The sequence below is a fragment of the Gorilla gorilla genome, chromosome 13 (assembly GCF_029281585.2).
Source record: "Gorilla gorilla gorilla isolate KB3781 chromosome 13, NHGRI_mGorGor1-v2.1_pri, whole genome shotgun sequence".
NCBI lineage: Eukaryota > Metazoa > Chordata > Mammalia > Primates > Hominidae > Gorilla > Gorilla gorilla.
The window spans coordinates 13,212,521-13,235,109 of NC_073237.2; the positions used below are offsets into that span (position 1 = coordinate 13,212,521).

At 54.2% G+C, this 22,589-nt stretch overlaps 3 protein-coding genes across 3 annotated transcripts in view; all 3 read right to left on the reverse strand.

Annotated features, from left to right (window-relative positions):
* Window positions 1-4,081: 4,081 nt before the first annotated feature.
* On the reverse strand, window positions 4,082-5,693 carry LOC129524426 (glutathione hydrolase light chain 1-like). The gene is given in 6 exon segments (XM_055349855.1): window positions 4,082-4,415; window positions 4,720-4,833; window positions 4,916-5,028; window positions 5,131-5,208; window positions 5,211-5,257; window positions 5,490-5,693. Coding segments are annotated over 6 exon segments (768 nt in total). The 5' UTR covers window positions 5,666-5,693; the 3' UTR covers window positions 4,082-4,175.
* A 3,533-nt stretch (window positions 5,694-9,226) lies between these two features.
* LOC129524657 (glutathione hydrolase 1 proenzyme-like) lies at window positions 9,227-21,603 on the reverse strand. The gene is made up of 7 exons (XM_055350935.1): window positions 21,440-21,603; window positions 18,144-18,334; window positions 17,983-18,069; window positions 12,629-12,821; window positions 12,079-12,236; window positions 9,857-10,032; window positions 9,227-9,358 (listed from the first exon to the last, which is right to left on the reverse strand). Exons 1-7 carry the CDS (start codon window positions 21,601-21,603, stop codon window positions 9,308-9,310), a joined length of 1,020 nt encoding a protein of 339 aa, XP_055206910.1. The 3' UTR covers window positions 9,227-9,307.
* The window catches only part of LOC129524658 (immunoglobulin superfamily member 3-like), a 40,137-nt gene continuing 38,292 nt past the window's right edge, over window positions 20,745-22,589 (reverse strand). Inside the window, exon 9 of the mRNA XM_055350936.2 lies at window positions 20,745-22,435. Within this exon, the coding sequence (XP_055206911.1) occupies window positions 22,390-22,435 (46 nt within the window). The 3' untranslated portion in view covers window positions 20,745-22,389. The remainder of the gene's footprint in view (window positions 22,436-22,589) is intronic.

Sequence of the window (22,589 nt, forward strand, 5' to 3'; positions counted from 1 at the left end):
TAGAAAAAGAGGACAGTAAGAGAAAGATGGTCAGATAGACAATGGGACAGAGATGGGCTTACAGATGGGCAGACAGACAGACAGGTCTGAACAGCGGGCTGCCAGATGGACAGATGGGTGAATGGACAGATGGCTGGCAGCTGTGTTGAGCTGCTGCCCTCACCAAGTGCACACTACGGAGTGGCCAAACTCACGCCTCAACTTCTAGTTTTCAGCTCCTGCTTGTTCCTGGCAGGAGGCCAGGCAGCAAAGCGTCTGAGGGGAGTTTTCTTTGCCTAGAGAAGTCAGCTGCTGTGTTAACTCCCTCACTGCTGGTAGGTCCAAAGGCCCCACCTACCGCCTGCCAGAGCCCATGGTCACACTGTCGCAATGTGCAGGAGAACTTGGTGCCTGCTGCACTGCTGTTGCCAGGTAGGGGCAGGGCTCCCTGGAACCTCCACACCATTCCCCATGTTCTCAGCAGCTCTGGGAAAGCAGAGCTGGGGCCGCTTAACTCTGCCCTGGATCCGGCAAGGCTGCCCCCCTCCCAGAGTGGAGTCCTGCTCCCCAGCTCCCATCTCTATCCCCTAACCCTCTCCGCATGGCCCAGCCTAGTCAGCATCAAGGTGGAGCTGAAGAGAGGCAGAAGGAGGAGGACCCAAGGTGGTGTCACTCGGGACCCGGGTTCAAGTCCTTATGCTTCTGTAGCCTGGCCTGGGTCCCCCAACCCCCCCAGGGTGGCCAAGGGCTTCCCAGTCTGCACAGAGGACAGGGGGACTTGACAGCATCAAATGCTGGTGACTACGAGACACTGACGTGGGAAATGCAGACAGACCATGCCTCTAGCCCTTGGTACCCGGCACCATCCATCCCTGGGACTTGCTGTCCTGGAAATGCAGCATGGACCTCCAGGGAGGGGGGCTGTGCCATGTGGGGGCCCCACCCCACCTGCAGCTCTTTCCCCACCCTGGCTGCAGTTCTGCTTCCCTGAATCCAAATCCGCTACTACTGTGCTGGCAGCGCAGCCTCTCTGGGGACACTGTCCTGGCTCTGTTCTCCCCAGGCCTCAGGGTGCCTAAATGGGAGGCAGCCAGGGGAGTGAGGACCCACTGAGGGGCTCCGTTGACCAGCCTCAGCAGGGGTGCAGGTGATGTGGGGTGGAATCCTTCCCACATGGCCCCCACAGTCCTCCCCGCTTCCTCCCTAGCTGAACACTGCCTGCTCCAGATGTCTACACCTGGAGTCCGGGCGCCTCCATCTGGGCAGCAGAGAAACTGAGGCACAGAGACAGACTGTGTCCTTACAGGCCACACAGCCTGCCAGGCCCCTATGTCTGGCCAGAGCCCCTGGTCAGCCTGGGCTGCAGTGATTGTTTAGATGTAGGCTGTTCCCACGGCTGCCTCTCACGGTATGGGGGCCTGTGGACGCCTCCTCCCGCCCCCACCCGACTCCCAAGCCTCAGTGACATTGCTCAACCAGGAGCTGAAGTGCATTCCTGGGCTCAGGCCAGCCCACCCATCGACCCGCTGCAGTCCTGGAAGCCCAGAGGCCTGGGCAGCAGGAACAGTGGAGACAGCAGTGTGGGGGACGTCCTCCCTCCTCTCCCCACCATCCTCGTCAGGCAGAGGCCAGGGTGCAGGGACCACCCGAGCAAAGGCCCAGGGAAATGAATGGGTGTCATTCTGGTCCTGACCCGAGGCACAGCCAGGAAGGTCCCTGTGGGGGAAAGAAAGAGATATCAGACTGTTACTGTGTCTATGTAGAAAGAAGTAGACATAAGAGGCTCCATTTTGTTGTGTAGTAAGAAAAATTCTTTTGCCTTGAGATGCTGTTAATCTGTAACCCTAGCCCCAACCCTGTGCTCACAGAAACATGTACTGTGTCGACTCAAGGTTTAATGGATTTAGGGCTATGCAGGATGTGCTTTGTTAAACAAATGCTTGAAGGCAGCATGCTTGTTAAGAGTCATCACCACTCCCTAATCTCAAGTAAGCAGGGACACAAAACACTGCAGAAGGCCACAGGGACCTCTGCCTAGGAAAGCCAGGTATTGTCCAAGGTTTCTCCCCATGTGACAGTCTGAAATATGGCCTCCTGGGAAGGGAAAGACCTGACCATCCCACAGCCCGACACCCATAAAGGGTCTGTGCTGAGGAGGATTAGTAAAAGAGGAAGGCCTCTTTGCAGTTGAGATAAGAGGAAGGCATCTCTCTCCTGATTGTCCCTGGGCAAAGGAATGTCTCGGTGTAAAACCCGATTGTATATTCCATCTACTGAGATAGGAGAAAACTGCCTTAGGGCTGGAGGTGGGACATGCTGGTGGCAATATTGCTCTTTAATACATTGAGATGTTTATGTATATGCACATCAAAGCACAGCACCTTTTTCTTAACCTTGTTTATGACACAGACATTTGTTCATGTGTTTTCCTGCTGACCCTCTCCCCACTATTACCCTATTGTCCTGCCACATCCCCCTCTCTGAGATGGTAGAGATAATGATCAATAAATACTAGGGAACTCAGAGACTGGTGCCAGCGTGGGTCCTCCATATGCTGAGTGCAGGTCCCCTGGGCCCACTTTTCTTTCTCTATACTTTGTCTCTGTGTCTCTTTCTTTTCTCAGTCTCTTGTCCCACCTGATGAGAAACACCCACAGGTGTGGAGGGGCAGGCCACCCCTTCAGGTCCCTGAATGTCCTTCCTCAGGAAATGATGGGGGAAGGGGTGATGAGAATGAAGGAGAGGATTTAAGTCCCTCACCTCCCGAGGTAGTCCTGGGCTGAGCCCCATGGGACCTGGAGAACCAGGCTGTACCCCACCAGCATGTCGGGTCCAGGAAGTCTCATGGCCAGCTCCCACTTCTCTTGCTGCTGTGCAACCCAGAGCAAGGCCTGCCCCTCCAGCTTCAGTCTTCTCCCCTGCAAATGGGGTCACAGCCTTTCCTCTCAGGCCAAAATAAGGATTGAGGCCGGGTGCAGTGGCTCACCCCTGTAATCCTAGCACTTTGGGAGACTGAGATGTGGGGACTGCTTGAAGTCAGGAGTTAAGACCAGCCTGGTCAACATAGTGAGACCCCATCTCTATTGGTTTAATTTTTTTTTAAAAAAATTAAATAAATAAAATAAGGATTGAAGAGTGACTTGTACACCAGTTGAGCCTACCTCCACCTCACCCTTGCAGAGCCCCAGAGACACAGCCCTCCAGAGCTCAGACCCAGTGGGACTTGACTCCACAGGCATAAAACCCTGTTTGTCTATGGGCCCTTTGGAATCACCAGGTTTTCGGGGCTCCTGAAGGATAGCCCTGACCTGACCTCACCTGGCCCCTGGCCCCAGTGCCCCTGGTGATATCCAGGTGCTGGGCTGTGATCACCGCCTCCCACCAGCCCACCTCCACCAGCCCTTCCCAGAACCCTGCTCCAGGTGTTGGAACTGTGCACAGAGGAGGGAGCAGGCCCCGAGGGAGGCCTGGAGGGGCTGCCAATGGTGAAGGCTGCTGTGTCTAGCTGTTTCCTTCTGGACCCACTCCCTCTGGGCTGCGTCCCCGGCTGGACCAAGCCCTGATCCCTGGGATCTGGGGACATCTTCCCGTTTGCTGTTCCCTGAGAACCAGGCCTCCCTCTGGAGAGGATCACAAGCTTGGGTTTCACTCTGGGCTTGCTCTTGGGAACCCCCCAGGGGCGTGGCTCTGACCGAGATGTTTTCCTCCAGCCTGTTGCCCAGTCCCCATTCCTCGGACCTCAGCTTCACCGCCAGTGTCATCGGCAGGGTGAGCTGGAGGCCTACGGGTCTGAGAAGGCGCCCGGGTTCCCAGCATCAGCTGGCCACCCTCTGCCTAAGAAAGCGCCAGTGTCGTGACACCCCCTGGTGGCTGCTCCTAGGTAGTGTCACTGCCCAGCCCCAGTAAGGGAGGGCCTGGCCCCAAAGTCCGAGGGATCAGGGTGGGAAGGGGCAGGGCTTGGTGTGAACCTTCCCCTGGCCCCCAGCCATGTGCCCCGCTCTCCCCATGCTGAAGATGCTGAGGCTAGTTCCAGTGCCCGCATTGTGAAGATCTCCGAATCCCACCTCTCTGTTCCTCCCCAGCCAGATGGCTCCATTTCACACACAATACACTGAGGCCCAGAGAGTGGGGAGACAGGCCAGGGAGGCCACCTGGAGCCTGGCACAGTGGCCTCATTTATTACGCTGCTCTGCTGCTCACAGGGGAAGCCCGTCCCCCAAAGTCCTCTTCCTTATCCTCGTGAGTATCTTGTCCCTGGGTTGCTTGTCAGCCTTGTCTGCCTGGAGCAACCAGTAGCCAGCAGGTTCCCCGCCTTTCCTGGAGTCCGAGGCAGCTGCCCAGCCACCAGCCGTGCGGACGATGGCTTGCACCACAGCGATGAAGGTGGACGCGATCTGGGTGTGATGGTGCCGGGTCTCCAGGGCTGCAGTCACTGCCTGGGGGTGGGAGGAGAGGGGAAGCCTGAGCAGGGCTCCAGATGCCACCTGAACCACGCCTGTGTGGTCACAGGCCTCAGCCCAGGTGGTGCCATTTCAGGCCAGGTCATCAGGAAGAGCAGGTTGGGGCATTCTGGGTCTCATTGGAGCAGGGGATTTGGCCCTCATGGCACAGGGGCTCCAGATGGCCCAGACACTAGAGAGAGGACACCAACCATTGTCCACTCTGTGATGATCCAGGCCTCCAGCCCAGGATGCTCTGGGGCCCCACACCGTGACTCAGTTTCTCCAACCCCTGGCCCACCTGGTCAATGTTTCTCTCCACTGTCGTGATGTTGGGCAGAAGCTGGTTGTACAGCTGGGGCTCCTCCACGGCCCGCTTCACGTCATAGCTGAACCAGAGGTTGTAGATGATGGTCTGGGGCATTGGGAGTGTGATCAGCATGGCTTGGGGGCTGTGCGGAGTGGGAAGGGCCAGGGAGAAAAGGGGTGACGCATACCAGTGCAGTGGCTGTGGTGATCTGCGTGCCCCCAGCAGCTCCCACCACCATCCGGACCTGGCCGTCCTGGCCCACCGTGATCGTTGGGAACATGGATGAGAGCGGCTGCTTCCCTGCGGCTGATGGGAGAAGACAGGGATGCCCGTCAGCTGCCTGCCCAGGACACCCGCCCCTCTCCACCCCAGTCCCCCCACCCCCGGACTTCCACCCCATACCTGGCTGGATGAAATTGGCAGGTGAGGGGGGTACCCCAAACTCATTGGTGATGCTGGGAGAGCTGACGTCGTCCATTCATTATTGAACAGGATCCCGCTGACCAGGGAGCAGACCTTGGAGCCAAAGCTACCACCCAGCCGGGTCAGACAGCGCCCGACCTTGCCTGGCCCAGCCTGGTCCCTATCCACCCACTGAGGCTGAAACATACTCACTGAGAGGCCCAGGATAAGCTACCAAGATTGGGCCTCAGTTTCCCACCAGGAAAAGAGGTGACGGAGCCACCTTACTGGATAAGTGGGCGGTACCTGGGCCACCCGCCTCTGGCACTTTCCCACCCAGGCGGCCCAGCAGCCCCTACTAGAGGTTGATGGTGCTGGTGGCGGACACAGCACTGCCGTCCTCTGTGATGACAGACAGGTGAGCAGTGCCCCTGTCATCCGGCGTGTAGAACTCGGGCTTGTAGTAGGAGATCGGGTGAGTGCTGTTGTCAGAGATCTGGGCCCGGAGCTGGGCAGCGAAGAACTCAGAGGTCATGTTGCGGACCACCTGTCGAGGCCCCAGAGCTGGCCTGATGAGGTGGGGAGGGGGGGTAGGGAGGGGGCACAGGTCTCAGAAGGCCCCTGAGTGTGACTCTGACCAAAACCTTCTAGCACCCACAACCTTCCGTGGCTCCCCAGGACCCAAGGGCAGGCCCAGGACCTTGCACGACCAGTCTGACTCCCTGTCTTTGTTGCGTTTCAGTAACTGAATGTCTGCCTGGTCCTGAGCCTCCAGACCCTTGCCGCATTCAATCACTCATTCCTTCACGCAAAAAATATTTCTAGAGTTTGCACTGCATGCCTGGCACTGGGGAATCAACAGGGAACAGACACTTACGTCCTGCCCTCATGCCAAGAAAAACAAACACACACAGGGAAAGTGCTGAAACCACAAGCCAGGTAAGGGGAATCAAGAGGCATGAGGTATGGGCAGAGTGGTCAGGGAGGGCTTCTCAGAGGAGGCAACGTGTGAAAAGAGCCTGGAATGCAGCCTAAATGGTCAGTGCAAAGGCCCTGAGGCAGGTGGTATAGGCTGGTGAGCGATAGGCAGAGAGTGAATGGAGTGGGGTGGGGAGAAGAGGATGAAGATGCAGGCTGGGGCCCAACCCACAGGACCTCCTAGGTCCCATAAAAACTGGCTTTTGCTCTGTGCCATGCAGGCTTAGGGCAGAGGAATGAGCAGGCTGGGGAGTGTTTTCACAGGGTCCCTCTGGCAGCTATGACAGGGATAAGGATAAATCCCAAAGGGGAGGCTGTGGGTATCAACCAGGCAAGAGATGATGGCCTGGGTGGGAGAAAGAGAAGAATCAAGGATGGTGCCGACTAGCGAGATAAACCCTGCAGAAGGGGCAGGTTTGGGGATGGTCAGAAGCTTGATATTGGACACTTCATCAGACCTGAAGAGCATGGGTGCAAGTATAAAAAAAATAAATAAATAAGCATGGGTTCACAGGCAAGGGCAGGCTGAGAGATGAACATGGAAGTATTGACATTGAGTGGCTGCTGGATGCCATGAGCCTGGCCAAGGTCCCCAAGGCAGTGGCGAGGAGGAGATGAGGAGGTCAAGGAGGAGACAGAGAGGATGGACCCAAAGGCCGAAGAAAATGCCTCAAGAGAGTTTCAACATCAGGCGCGGTGGCTCATGCCTGTAATCCCAGCACTTTGGGAGGCCGAGGCCTGAAATCCCAGCACTATGGGAGGGCGGATCATGACGTCAGGAGATCGAGACCATCCTGGCTAACACAGTGAAACCCCGTCTCTACTAAAAATACAAAAAGTTAGCTGGGCGCAGTGGTGGGCACCTGTAGTCCCAGCTACTTGGGGGACTGAGGCAGGAGAATGGCGTGAACCTGGGAGGCGGAGCTTGCAGTGAGCCGAGATCCCGCCACTGCACTCCAGCCTGGGGGACAGCCTGGGGGACAGAGCGAGACTCCGTCTCAAAAATAAAATATAAAATAAAATAAAATAAAATAAAATAAAGTTTCAGCAACACCCCACAGATTAGTTGACCAATCCCAGGGAAAGGTGTTCTGTCTGAAACTGCCCTCAAGGAAACAGAAAGGCAAATCCACGATGTGGGACATTTTCCAAGACTACTGCCCTGGGCTTTAAAAATCAACAAAACAGGCCAGGCACGGTGGCTCATGCCTGTAATCCCAGCACTTTGGGAGGCCGAGGCAGGCGGATCACGAGGTCAGGAGATCGCAATCATGGTGAAACCCCGTCTCTACTAAAAATACAAAAAATTAGCTGGGCGCAGTGGCAGGCGCCTGTAGTCCCAGCTACTCGGGAGGCTGAGGCAGGAGAATGGCGTGAACCCAGGAGGCGGAGCTTGTAGCGAGCTGAGATAGCGCCACTGCACTCCAGCCTCCGTGACAGAGCAAGACTCTGTAAAAAAAAAAAATAAATAAAAAATAAACACACCTGTAATCCCAGCAATTTGGGAGGCTGAGGTGGGAAGATAGTTTGACCCCAGGAGTTTGAGACCAGTCTGGGCAAGACCCTGTCTCTAAAAAAAATACAAAAATTATCCAGGTTTGGTGGCACGTGCCTCTGGTCCCAGCTGCTCAGGGGGCTGAAGTGGGAGGATTGCTTGAGCCCTGGAGGTTGAGGCTGCAGTGAGCCAAGATCACACCACTGCACTCCAACCTGGATGACAGAGACTCTGTGTCTAAACAAAAACACAACAAAAACAAAACAGCCAAGGGAGCCTACTGTAGGCAAAGAGAAGGGACAGCAGGTTGTGTCACCCCAACATCCTGCTGTGCTATCTTCAAGTCTCACTTTTGAGACACACCCTGAGGTGTGACATCAGTAACCTACTGTGGAATCCTTCAGAAAAACACGAATCCCAATAGATGTGGGTGGAGACGGAGAGAGTTAGGAAATCTGGCAGAAACGTCCACACTGCAGACTCCAGGAAAAGGGAACATTGATGCTTGGGCAGTTTTGGGATTTTTTTACATTTTTGTAGGTGCGAAAAATTTGCAAAATGAAAACTCGAGGAGAGTGTGGTGAGCTGTGTGAGATGCTGCTGAGTGGGGCCTGATGGGGAAACTGAGGCTGGACATGGAGATCTGGTGGCATGGGGATAGAGCAGGGGAGGGGATACCCTGAAGGGAGAGAGGACATAGCCCAGCCATGTTTGCTCTAAGAGGAGCAAAGGACAGAAGGAGGCAGCAGATAGAAATTTCTAGAGCAACAACAGCTGCCTTTCTTTCGGGAATAATCCGTGATAAAGAAGTAAATCGTCAGAGGCAGAAAGGAGCATTGTGGGAACAGCACCCCGAGCCAGCAAGTAGATGAAAGAGCTGGCCTTAGCCAAAAGGGAGGGCAGAGGGACACGCTGCAGTGGCTCTGTCCCCTCAGAGAGACAAGACACCAGGTCACTGGCTGCAGCGGGAGTCAGAGGTGCAGAATGCTCACGGGGAAAGAGAAGACACCACCCGGGCAGCTGACGCCCCTCCTGGGAGGTCACTGGTCAGTGTGGGGGGGTCTGCAGATCCACCCAGGAATGCCAAGGACCCAAGTAGGTAAGGAGGAATGTGAGGATCCTCAGCGGGAAGGGATATGACAGGGTCTTATAGAGACCCAGCGTGGAGCTGGGGCAGCTACTGAGTGAGTGGGTCAGGTGGTGCAGGGCTGAGGGTGGCATCTGGGAAGCATTAGTTTGGAGTGACAGGGAGTGGGTGGCCGAGGTCTCTGTTCACCTGGCCGTCTCCCTTTCACCCATCCATCTCACCATGCCCGAGGGCTGCAATGCCCCCATGTGTTCCTCATCTCAGCACTGAGCACTCGAGAACCACAGCATGTGCAAAGGACCTGAGGTAGGAGGGTGGCCACTAATTCCCCACACTGTCAGTTCTGTGGGGCAGAAGCCAAGACTGGGGGTCACCCACCAGTCCATCTGAGCACACAGTAGGCCCGCAATCAAAGTTTGTGGCAGGAATGGATTCAGAAAGCATATGTGAGGCTGTAGCCACCCTGGGGAGCCCACCCAATGCCTCTACAGCAGGCCCCACACCCACAGTGGGCCAGCCCCTGCCCCTTACTTCAGTCACATCCACAAACTTGGGGTTCCCAAGCAGGGTCCTCTTGGCGTAGGCAAACCGGAAAGCCTCTATGATGCGGTGGTACGTCAGGCCCTTCTGCTCGGGGGTCTCCACGCTCTCCCGGGAGAAGCTGTACCCTGGTTGATCAGAGCCAGGTGCATGTTGCTGAGCCCCAGAGACTCTGAGGGGCTCAGAGGGTTAACAACTGCCTGAGCCACTTTGCCCACCTCAAGGAGCGTTTAATAACCAATAGCAGCAGCTGCTTCAGAAGGCTGTGGTGAGAGTGAAGTAAGGTGAGGGCTCCTGAGCCTGGGCCTCACGTCACGCATCAGCTCTGGCCATTCAGTGACCAAGTGGCAGGGTCACCCACTGGACCAGGGTACCCTCTGGACCAGGCCCTGCAGCCCTGAGCTCCTGCACCTCTCTCCCTCCTGATGACTCCTGTTCCTCCTCCAACCCTTGAGCATTGCCCGCTTCAGCCCTGTCGCTCTGCACTGCCTCCTTCAGGACATGGTGAGCTGTGATGCAGGGACACACCTCGGGAGCTCAGTGATGGAAAGATGTGGCATGGGGGGCGAGCAGAGATGCAGCAGGGGTGGGGCGTGGGGAGAGAGAGGCAGTGTCATGGGTCCTACCACACAGCTGTGGTGCAACCACTCAGCTTTGAGGATGTTGAGGATGAGGGCCAGCACGGGCCCACTGAGCTGCGCACTGGGCATGTACAGCACTGCGTCTCCCAGACTGATGTTCAGCGGGTGCTCGATCAGCTCAGCACAGTAGTTATTCAGGTCCTCAGCTGTCACAATGCCCCCTGCAATGGGACAGCAGCTCGAATGGGCACTGGGATGGGGCTGCACCACTGCGTGGAGGATGGAGCTGCCCCAGTGGGGTTGGGGGCAGGCATGGCTTCACCATGGTGGTGGGGAAAAGCCTGTACCTACCAGGGAGGACAGAGTGCACTACTGGAGGGGTGAGACTGTGCCCTGGGAGGGGGCCACAGGCAACCTCACCTCCTTGGGAACCTCACCAGCTCTGGCACTCCTGTCTCCCTGACACTGCTCACCACCTGACAGCCGGTCTGGGGCCACCTGCCCTCTGCCTGCTTGGCTTAGTGGCTTCCTGTCTGCCTTCTCTCATCTGTGGCCAGAGAGTGTTTTCTGTTTTTTTTTTTTTTTTTTAGAGATAGGATCTTGCTCTGTCACCCAGGCTGGAGTGCAGTGGCTTAATCACAGCCTTGAACTCCTGGGCTCAAGTGATCCTCCAGCAGACCCTCCCCAGTAGCTGAGACTAAAGGCACAACTACACCCAGCAAATTTTAATTTTTTTTGTTGTGTTTTGCTATATTTCTTTTTTTTTTTTTTGAGATGGAGTCTCACTCTATCTCCCAGGCTGGAGTGCAGTGGCGTGATATCGGCTCACTGCAAGCTCCGCTTCCCAGGTTCACGCCATTCTCCTGCCTCAGCCTCCCAAGTAGCTGGGAATGCAGGCACCCACCACCACACCTGGCTAATTTTTTTGTATTTTTAGTAGAGACAGGTTTCACTGTGTTAGCCAGGATGGTCTCGATCTCCTGACCCTGTATCCACACGCCTCGGCCTCCCAAAGTTCTGGGATTACAGGTGTGAGCCACCATGCCCGGCCGGGTTTTGCTATATTTCTTTTCACTATGCTTTGAATTTTTTGTTTTCTTGTTCCCCACCCCCACCCCCACTATATTTATGTAGATTCTCAATATTTTTTTTGTAGACTCACTATGTTGCCCAGCCTTGTCTTGGACCTCCTGGCCTCAACTTCTACCTCAGCCTCCCAAAGTGTTGGGATTACAGGCATGAGACACCAAGCTTGGCCTCAGAGGGCCTTTTCTTTCTTTTTTTTTTTTTTTTGAGATGGAGTCTCACTCTGTGGAGTTCAGTGGTGCAATCTCGGCTCACTGCAACCTCAGCCCCCCAGGTTCTAGCGATTCTCCTGCCACAGCCTCCCAAGTAGCTGGGATTACAGGCACAACCCACCATGCCTGACTAATTTTGCATTTTTAGTAGAGAAAGGGTTTCACCATGTTGGCCAGGCTGGTCTTGAACTCCTGACCTCAGGTGATCCACCCGCCTGGGCCTCCCAAAGTGCTGGGATTACAGACGTGAGCCACGCACCTGGCTCAGAGGGCCTTTTCTAACTGGAGAATTCCTGCCGGTGTCCCTGCTGCTTGGCCTCTTCTCCTCACGATGAATGGATAGAGGGAGGGAGGGAGGCTCTTAATTCTCCTGGAGTCAGCTCCAAACAGACAGGGTATTGGCATGCCAATTTCCAGCCTCAGTGGTAAAGGTCGACAAGCTAATCACCCTCCTCCATAAAACAGTGACAAAAATTACCTGAAGAAAGCCACAGCCAAGCTCCAGGCCCCTGCCCCACAAATCCCCTTCCCCATGCCTCTCTCAAGGCGACCCTCATCCCTTGTAACCCTCTTGGTGAATCAAAGCCCCCTCTACTGGGCCTTAGCCCAGCTGTTCCTCTGCTAGGAATCCCTTCCTCTCTCTGCCTAACGAAGTTATCTGCAGCCCAGCCACCACCTCCTCCAAGAAGTCCTCCTGGATCTTCAGGCTGTATTCTAGTGCTTCCCCAGCCCTGGCTCTTGCCTACACCTGCATTTACCCCAACAGGGACTTGCTCTCCTGGACTGTGTGGCCTCTCTTGGTTTTGATATAAGCAGGAGCTGTGGACCCACATGGCCAGTCACTGACCCTCCTCCACCAGGAACTTCCTGCAGGCTCAGGCAAGACAGGAGGACCCCATGGCTCTGGGCTACAGCTCAGGGTTTCCACTGCAGAGTTCCTCACCCAGGCCCTTGAGGTTACCCACTCACCGGCCGCCTGGATGTCCTTCACAATCTGGGCCGTGAGGCTGCCGTTGTAGAAGGCCTGGGCACCCTGAATGGCCAGCGTCTCGTAGGTGTCAGCCAGCCGTGGCAGGGTCAGTCTCTCCCCCTCCCGAAGCACCTTTCTATCCCGGCAGAACACCTCACTGGGGCAGAGGGGGCTCATGTGAGGCAGCAGGTGGGGTGGACTTAGCCAGACCACCCCACACACCTGCCCACACAGGAGACCAGCACAAAGCAGGGGCAGCGCCTGTCACAGGTGGGTGGCCCTGTCACTCAGCGCTCATCCTCCTAGTGTCCCTTCCGGGAACCTCCTAGTGTCCCTTGCCACTCAGGACACATGGCCAGCCACAGTGGCCACTGGGACCCCACGCTCAGAATGTGTCCCCACACGTGGTGGGAAGGGTCTGTATCTCCTCATCCCATTATCAGCGCAGGGTCCTGAAGGCAGAGGGCCGCTCCACTGCTGCTACAGCCTGCAAGGTCCTTGGGCTGTGCCTGCCCTGCCTGTGTCAGGGGGCCACACCCACAGACATACCACAAGACAGGCTGCTGCTCGATGACCGTCCGCTTGTTTTCCAGGGCTACTGCCAAGCCCTTGCCCATGGGGAAGCCCTGGCGGGTCAGCTGGATGCTGGGCTGGAAGAGGCGAGCCCAGGGCAGCCGCCCATGCCGCTGGTGTGCCAGCTCATAGCCTCGGATCTCCCCAGGCACCGCCACCGACAGCCCTCCTGGGGAGAGAGAGCCACAGTTAGTGACCCTGAGTGGGGGACATCGGGATCTCTCGCAGGCAGCATCCCAGGCACAGTCCCTGACTCGTTTTACAGATGGGGCAATGAGGCTTAGGAGGAAAGATTTTTTTTTTCTTTTTTGAGTTGGGGTCTTGCCATCTTGCCCAGCCTGATCTCGAACTCCTGGATTCAAGCAATCCTCCCACCTCAGCCTCCTGAGTAGCTGAGATTACAGGCGTGAACACCACGCCCAGCAGAAGGGGATTTTTTATTTTTTTATTTATTTTTTAATTTTAATTTTTTTTTTTTAGGAGGGGATGTTTAATTTTTTTTAAGAGGGGCTCAGCAGGTAGGAGTGTACATGGACCAGGGATGTCTGAGGAGGGCACAGGAGGGGAAGCAGTAGCATGCGGCTGGGTTTTGCTGTCCCAGGATGAGGTGTCTGTCTGTGCAGGTTCCTGCATGTCTAAAATCCTGTGCCAGGCCAGACCCCCTCCCATCTCGCTGACCACAAGGGCTTATCCTGTAAGACTCATGGGCTCCACCAGAATGTGCCAAAACAAGAGCAGATCCCACCCTGACCCAGGTCAAGCACAGGCCACCTTCAAGACACAGCCAGCCCTAAGAAAGGGCTCCCTTCCTCTTTTCTACTGCCCCAGAGAGGCAAGACTGAGCCTTAACCTCCATCCTGTCCCCTCTCGCAGCCTCAGTTTCTCCATCCAACTATAAGGGTTTTTGTTTGTTTGTCTGTTTTGAGACAGGGTCTCACTCTGTTGTCCCAGCTGGAGTGCAGTAGTGCAATCATGGCTCACTGCAGCCTTGGCTTCCCAGGCTCAAGCGATCCTCCCACCTCAGCCTCTGAAGTACCTAAGACTACAGACATACCCCACTACACATGGCTTTTTTTTTTTTTTTTTTGAGATGGAGTTTCACTCTTGTTGCCCAGGCTGGAGTGCGATGGCACAATCTTGGCTCACTCCAACCTCCACCTCCCGAGTTCAAGTAATTCTCCTGCCTCAGCATCCCAAGTAGCTGGGATTACAGGCATGTACAACCATCCTTGCTAATTTTTGCATTTTTAGTAGAGACGGGGTTTTACCAGATTGGTCAGGCTGGTCTTGAACTCCTAATATCAGGTGATCCATCCTCCTCAGCCTCTCAGAGTTTTGGGATTACAGGCGTGAGCCACCACTCCCAGCCTAATTTTTTATTTTTATTTGTTGTAGAGACAGGGGTCTTGCTACGTTGCCAAGACTGGTCTCAAACTCTGGCCTCAAGCAATCCTCCCACCTCAGCCTCCCAACATGCTGGGATTACAGGTGCACCCAGTCTATAAGGGGTTTTGCCTTCCAGTTCTGACTTTTGAGGAGGTCATTGGAAACAGACCCCTGGGCCTGCTTCCCCCCGAGCCCCACTGCCCATATGGACACTACAGACACTGACCCTTTGCCCAGAAAGGTACAACTATGGCCTCTGCCCCCAGGTACTCTCCTGCTCTTGCGAGAGATGTTGGGGCCATTTGGCTTGGCTTGGCGGCTGCTGCTCTAGAACTGCCTCTCCCACCCTGAAGCCTGGCACAAGTTTCCAAGAGCTGGTGGTTTCAATTCCTAGAAGCTGCACATACATCCCAGAAGGTCTGACACCCAGCACATGATTCCTTCCACCTTGTAGTTAGACAGAAGTTCTTTTCTGTTTTGTTTTGTTTTTTGTTTGTTTGTTTTTGAGATGGAGTCTTGCTCTGTCTCCCAGACTGCAGTGCAGTGGCATGATCTCAGCTCACTACAACCTCTGCCTCCCAGGTTCAAGCGATTCTCCTGCCTCAGCCTCCCGAGTCGCTGGGTTTACAGGCACAGGCCAGCACACCAGGCTAATTTTTGGATTTTTAGTACAGATGGGGTTTTGCCATGTTGGCCAGGCTGGTTTCAAACTCCTGACCTCAGGTCATCCACCCACCTCAGCCTTCCAAGGTGCTGGGATGACAGGCGTGAGCCACCGTGCCCAGCCAAGACAGGAGAAGTTCTAATCTTTGATAGCAGACCAGGGTGATGATGCTTAGCAACAGTATTTTGTATATTTCAAAGTAACGAAGAGAGGACTATGGTGCTAACACCCAGAAATGAAAAATATTCAAGTTGACGGAGACTCCAAATACCCTGCCTTGATCATTATACACTCTATGCATGTAACAAGCACTCACATGTACCCATAAATATAGAAAATATCATGTATCAATATCAGAAAAAAATCTTCTCCTGACCTCAGGCCAATCAGACTCTCATGCCGCCACACTTGCCAAGTTCTCTGGTGACCCCCACACTGCCAGACCCAGTGCCCCTCTCAGCTTTACTGGGCTCATCACTCTCCCTGAGAGCCGCCCCTGCATCCCAGCACCTGGCTCCACCCGAGTCTCCCCCGCCTGCCATCCTAGCTCCTACTCTCCCCTCTGTCTTTGCTCTCTCTCCTCGTGGTCTGCTTGACATCTGAGCTTCAGCCTCCATTTATGCACTAACTCTCAAATTGACCTGCTGGCCTGGACTGCTCCTCTGATCACCAGACCTGAGTATCTACCTGCCTGCTCGAAGAAAACATCTCAAACTTCACCGTGCCCAAAACCGAGCTCTGAGTGTCTGCTCAACCTGCGTCCTGAGAACTCTGCCTGTCTCCATTAGGGTCACCCCATCCTTCCAGGTACAGACAAAAGATCAGGGGTCCCCGGGGACTCCCTACACAAGCATCACACCCAACCCATCCTCAAATCCACAGGCTCCACTTCCAAGTGTGTCTGTCCAGCATCAGCCACTTCCCAGCACCCTCTCCACGAATTACTGCAGTGACCTCTGGACAGGTCCCCACATGCTCCCTGCCCCTTACACAGCAATCCGTAGGCCAGATCCATCCCCTTCCACTCACACACTCCACGAGCCCCCACTTCCCTCAGACAGGAAGCAGAGGCTTCACCATAACCTAAGAGATCCCACACAACCTGGGCCATTTCCCTTGGGTCACTTGCTGCAGCCTCCCTAGCTCCCCACAGGGCTCTGTCCCTGCCATCACACCTGGATAGCAGACCAGGAGATAACTCCCCTGACCCCATCTCTGCCTCTGGGTCTTTGCTCAGATGTCTCCTTCCCTGACTGGGTCACCCTCCATAGAGTCCCAGATTTTGAGGCCCTCCAGGTCTGTTTTTCTGCAGCCCGTAACACACCCGCACCTGCCTAGTTTCTTTTCCCACCTGGAGTGTCACAGATTTCCTCTGCCATCTTTGTTTTTCACCCCAGCTTCAGGAACAACAGCTGATTCTTTAAGACAATGCTCAATACATTCTAGTTAAATAAATGATTCTAAGCATCCACAAGGTGCCAAGCCTATGATTCCCGCATTCTCTTACCCTGAGCAACTTCATGTCTACAGATGCTGAGTTTCTCAATGAGTATTAAAAACAAATGAAAGATTGGCGGGGCACAGTGGCTCACGCCTGTAATTCCAGCACCTTGGGAGGCCGAGGCAGGGGGATCACGAGGTCAGGAGATCGAGGGACCAGCCTGGGCAACATAGTGAAAACCCGTCTCTACTAAAAAATACAAAAAATTAGCCGGGTGTGGTGGCAGGCACCTGTAGTCCCAGCTACTCGGGAGGCTGAGGCAGGAGAATGGCGTGAACTCAGGAGGCAGAGCTTGCAGTGAGCCGAGATCGCATCACTGCACTCCAACCTGGGCGACAGAGTGAGACTCCATCTCAAAAAAAAAAAAAGAAAAAAAAAATCAAAGATTGAGTATGTTGCAGAAGACTCCAAAGGGCGCCACCCAGGACCCCCACCTGAAGTCTAAGACCTGCTATGGTGAGTGTGTCCTGCCCCTCCATCCTCCAACATTTTTTTTTTTTTGAGACGGAGCTTCGTTCTTGTTGCCCAGGCTGGAGTGTAGTGGCATGATCTCGGCTCACTGCAATCTCCACCTCCTGGGTTCAAGCGATTCCCCTGCCTTAGCCTCCTGAGTAGCTGGGATATTACAGGCCTGTGCCACCATGCCCGACTTATTGTACTTTTAATAGAGAAAGGGTTTCACTATGTTGGCCAGGCAGGTCTTGAACTCCTGACCTAGGTGATCCATCTGCCTCAGCCTCCCAAAGTGCTGGGATTACAGGCGTGAGCCTGTGAAAAAAAGGCCCAGCCTTTTTTTTTTGACAGGGTCTCACTTTGTTGCCCAAGCTAGAGTGTAGTGGTATAATCATGGCTTACTGCAGCCTCAACCTCCTGGGCTCAAGTGATCCTCCCACCTTAGACTCCTGAGTAGCTGGGACCATAAGCACACACCGCCATACCTAGCTAATTTTTTTTTCCCATTTTTTGTGGAGATGGAGTCTTGCTATGTTGTCCAGGCAGGTCTCCTGGGCTCATGTGCTCCTCCTGACTTGGCCTCCTAAAGTGCTAGGACTAGAGGCGTTGAGTTGTTGAGACCCTCCCATCCTCCAACTTTTATCTCACAATCTATTGTGCCTCCTTTGGGGACAGACAGTGGCTTCCTGGATGGACAGTGGCTTCCCTTCAGGTACCTGGGGAATTTGGGGGCCTCCTCTCCACTTAAGACCAGATTAGAAAAGAGAGACTCCACCTCACATTCTAGAGCGCCATCCCCACAAATGAACAAATGAGTGAATGGGATGCCTGTTGAAAAGGCAGGATATAGACAGCCTGGGTTCAATTTTAGCTTCACCACCTCCCAGCTGTGTGACCTCAGCTGATTTGCATGACCTGTCTGAGACTCAGCATCCTCACCCTGTAAAATGGGAATCCACACAGCATCCCGTAGCCCAAAGGAGCAGGGAGGGTTGTGAGAGGCTCGTGGGTGAGAAGCGCAGAGCAGAGCATGGGCCCCAGTGAGCCCTGGTCCATGAGGTCTGCTAGCATAATAATTATTCTTTCCATGTGCTGCACAGAGTGGCCCCGGAGGCCTTAGCAGAAATAACAGAAGCTCTCGGCCCTTTACCGTGGTGATGATGGTCCTGACCACTCATTGTGGGACGGTGCTATGGGGCCAGGAAGGGATGGGGGGTACTAGAACTGCCCCTGAACTCTGACGGGAGCAGGCTCCTGTGGGCAAGGCCCCTTCCCGGTGGCTCAGCCAGCTCTGCACCCATGCCCCAAGTCTGCAGCATGGCTTACGCTTCTGGGACTGCTCCGAGCTGTTGAACATGCTGGCAAAGGCCAGCCTGGGGGCCACCACGTGGGCATTGATGACCTCAGCTTTTCCTAGAAGGAGAAGCAGGTAGGCAGGCCCACCCACCCAAACCCTTTATGCCACGTGAGCCTGGGGGCCACCGAACTGTGCCTCGGCCCAACCCACAACCCCTGCCCCTCTCCCTCTCCTCTTCCGAGGCACTCATGGGTGGTGCTGTTGTAGATGGTGAGGAAGAGGCCACCCTCGATGCTCATGCTGTGGGCATTCATGAGCCCCACACACAACAGGGCTGCAATGGCTGCATCCACTGCAGAGCCAGCGTCCCGCAGTGCATCCCTGCCATGTGGCACATAAAGGCATGAGAACCTGCAGGCTTCCACCCTGGCCCCGCATACACACCCTGCTGCCCACCTGCCCAAAGGAGGATGGAAGAGAAGTCCATTCGAGTTTTGGGGTTTTTGTTTTTAGTTTCTTTCTTTTTTGTTTTGAGATGGAGTCTTGCTCTATTGCCAGGCTGGAGTGCAGTGGCACGATCTCAGCTCACTGCAACCTCTGCCTCCCGGGTTCAAGCCATTCTCCTGCCTCAGCCTCCTGAGTAGCTGGGACTACAGGTGCATGCCACCATGCCCAGCTAATTTTTGTATTTTTAGTAGAGACCGTGTTTCACCATGTTGGCCAGGATGATCTCTATCTCTTGACCTCATGATCCGCCTGCCTTGGCCTCTTTTTTTTTTTTTTGGAGACAAAGTCTCTCTTTGTTGCTCAGGCTGGAGTGCAGTGGTGTGATCTCAGATCACTGCAGCCTCAGTCTCCTGGGCTCAATTGACACTCCCATCTCAGCCTCCCAAGTAGCTGGGACTATGGGCACATGCCACCATGCCCAGCCAATTTTGTTTGTTTGTGTATTTTGTAGAGATGGGGTTTCATCATGTTGCCCAGGCTGGTCAAGAACTCCTGTGCTCAAGTAATCCACCCACCTTGGCTTCCCAAAGTGCTGGTATTACAGGCATGAGCCACTGTGCCCAGCCTTTGTTTTATGAGACAGGGTCTCACTTTGTCACCCAGGATGAAGTGCAGTGGCACAGTCTTGGCTCAATGCAGCTTTGACCTCCTGGGCTCAAGCAATCCTCCCACTTCAGTCTCCTGAGTAGCTGGGACTACAGGTAAGAACCACCACACCGGGCAATTTTTTGTCTTTTTTGTAGAGATAGGGTCTTTCTATGTTGCCCAGGCTGGTCTCGAACTCATGGTCTAAAGCAATCCTATCGCCTCAACCTCCCAAAGTGCTGGGATTACAGTTTCTTCTTTTTCTTTTCTTTTTTTTTTTTTCTGAGACAGAGTTTCACTCAGTTGCCCAGACTGGAGTGCAGTGGCATGATCTTAGCTCACTGCAACCTCTGCCTCCTGGGTTCAAGCGATTCTCCTGCCTCAGCCTCCTGAGTAGCTGGGATTATAGGCGCACACCACCAAGCCCCGCTAACTTTTTATATTTTTAGTAGGGACAGAGTGCACCATGTTGGCCAGGCTGGTCTCGAACTCCTGACCTCGGGTGGTCTGCCCGCCTCAATTCCCCAAAGTGCTGGGATTACAGGTGTAGACCACCTTGCCCAGACAGTTTCCTCTTTATGAAGCAAACAAATGTACATGATTTTTATAATTGGGACAAAAAGGGAAATTGCTATACTTCATTAATAACATTTTTTTTCCCTGCTAGAGATGGTGGCTTACACCTGTAATCTCAGCACTTTGGGAGGCCAAGGTGGAGGATCACTTGAGGCCAGGAGTTCAAGACCAGCCTGGGCAATAGAGTGAGACCATATCTACAAAACAGTCTTTTTAAATTAGTCAGGTGTGATGCATGCCTGTAGTCCTAGCTACTCAGGGGGCTGAGGTGGCAGGATCACTTAAGCCCAAGAGTTCAAGGCTGCAGTGAGCTATGATCATGCCACTGCACTCCAGCCTGGGTGACAGAACAAGACCCTGTCTCAAAATATGAAAAACATAATATTTTTTCTGTTTAAGTCTTTAGAAGGGAACTGATCTTTATATATAACATGAGATAAGAGTCTAAAATAGAATAAAACAGTAGAAGCCAGGCACCATGGCTCACACCTGTAATCCCAGCACTTTAGGAAGCTGAGGCGGGAGGATCACTTAAACCCAAGAGTTTGAGGCTGCAGTGGGCTATGATTGCTCCCCTATACTCCAGCCTGGGTGACAGAGTAAGACTCCACCTTAAAAAAAGAATAAGCCCTTCATGTCCCTGTTTGGGCAACAGCGTTCCTTGGGGGGAGGGGGGAGGGATGGCATTGGGAGATACACCTAATGCTAAATGACGAGTTGGTGGGTGCAGCACACCAACATGGCACATGTGTACATATGTAACAAACCTGCACATTGTGCACATGTACCCTAAAACTTAAAGTATAATAATAATAAAATAAAATAAAAAAAGAAAGAAAGAAATTGTCTCCTATCCAAAAAAAAAAAAAAAACAGAAAAGAATAAGCCGGGCATGGTGGCTCACACCTGTAATCCCAACACTTTGGGAGGCCCAGGTGGGTGGATTACCTGAGGTCAGGAGTTCGAGACCAGCCTGACCAACATGGTGAAACCCCATCTCTACTAAAAACACCATAATTAGGCCAGGCCACAGTGGCTCACACCTGTAATCCCAGCACTTTGAGAGGCAGAGGTGGGAGGATCACAAGGTGAGGAGTTCAAGACCAGCCTGGCCAACATAGCGAAACCCTGTCTCTACTAAAAATACAAAAATTAGCTGGGCATGGTGGCACATGCCTGTAGTCTCAGCTAATGTGGAGGCTGAGGCAGGAGAATCACTTGAACCTGGGAGGGGGAGGCTGCAGTAAGCCAAGATTGCACCACTGCCCTCCAGCCTGGGTAACAGAGTGATACTCTGTCTCGGAAACACACACACACACACACACACACACACACACACAAATCTGTTGAGCGTGGTGGCACACGCCTGTAATCCCAGCTACTTGGGAGGCTTAGGCATGAGAATCGCTTGAACTTGGGAGGCGGAGGTTGCAGTTAACTGAGATTGCACCACTGCACTCCAGCCTGGCAACAGAGCAAAACTCCATCTCTAAATAGATCGATCGATAGATAGATAGATAGATAGATAGATAGATAGATAGATAGATAGGAAGAAATAAGTAAAAATAGCCACCAAACAACAAAACAGTGGAGTTTATCCAAAGAGACAGAGACTCTTAGAACTGAGAAAAGGGGCCCTGTTTGGCTCTAGGAGACCCACATCCTGCTCTCGGAGTCACCATCCCCTTCCCAAAGGCTACTGAGAGAGTCCAAGCAAAGCTTACATGTGGGGAAACTGAGTCTCAGAGGGGTGAAGGTATTGCTCTGGTCCACTTGCCCAGTTTTCAGGGCCCATGTCCCATGCCCTGCCCCACTCACCTTCCAATCTCCGAGCACTGCTTGGCATCCGCAGCCACGGCAGCCCTGGTATACACATGGTTGTCAGGTTCCTTGGAGGCTGAGGGCAGCCAGAGACAGAGGACGACAATGAACAGCACCAGGACCACGGCCAGCAGGCCCAGCACCACTAACTTCTTCTTCATGGCTCTGCTGCTCCCACGGGGTAAGGAGCAGGGTCAGGCCCAGCCTCAGACATTCCCTGGCCCCTCCCCAACAGGGCACAGTCTAAAGTCGGGGCTCAGAAACACAAGGCCTGTATCTCCTTCCTGCTTCCCAGAATACGTACAGGCTGTCAGGCCCCCAGACCTTTGCGCAGGCCATGCTCTCTGCCAGAAGCTCTGGGCCTCATCTCTGCCCTCCCAAATCCTCCCTGCTTATCTTCAGAGCCCATCCTGGTAAGAACCCCATCTCCAGCAGCGACCCTTCCTGGGAGCCCCCAGATTTCCTCACCCCTCTTTCTGCAGGGCCTTGCCTACCTCCTCACAGTGGCTGAGCCTCCACTGCTTAGGGAGAAGCTCCAGTAGGGATGGGCCTGGCCTGGTTTCTCCTGTGTCCCCCACCTCAGCTTAGAGCCTGGCACTGTCCAGGAGTCCTCTGAAGACCCTCCACCCCACCTGGAGCATGGGGTTTAGCTTCCATAGTGCCCACAATCAGAACACCCCACAGATTCACTGCCACGGGGACAGGACTTACCGTCCAGCAGCAGACGGGGACCCCAAGCCTTGCCTGGGGTGTTGGCCACAAAAGACAGGAGGATTTGGTGGAAACACCTGAGGAAATAACTGGGGTCTCCCTCACACTCTGCTGAAGCCTGCAGCCACAGGATCTTCTTCAGAGACTCTCTGATCAGGCAGCCTTCTCATTCTCCTGAAGGTCAAGGGAGGTTACCTGAAGCACGCGCAGCCCAGACCTTTCTGGGGGACTCCGTGTTACCTCCCTCTGCCTCTGGCTGGTTTCTCTGTCTCCAGTTGAACTCTGGAGGCAAAGAGGCTGTCAGTAACACATTTGTTTCCATGAATTCTCTCAGCACGTCTCCCAGGCACAGCTCAAAGAGGGTTTTGCATGGAGCAGGGCAGGTAGGGGACAGGGCATTCCTGCAGAAGCCCAGGATGTGCATGTGGTAAGCATG

Excerpts from the sequence above, each read along its gene's own strand:
- LOC129524657 (XM_055350935.1), bottom strand. The coding sequence starts at position 21,603 with ATGAAGAAGAAGTTAGTGGTGCTGGGCCTGCTGGCCGTGGTCCTGGTG. Across the intron at positions 18,335-21,439 it reads CAGTGCTCGGAGATTGGAAG|GGATGCACTGCGGGACGCTG; the intron begins GTGAGTGGGGCA and ends GCCACATGGCAG. Across the intron at positions 18,070-18,143 it reads GTGGGTTGGGCCGAGGCACA|GAAAAGCTGAGGTCATCAAT; the intron begins GTTCGGTGGCCC and ends TTCTCCTTCTAG.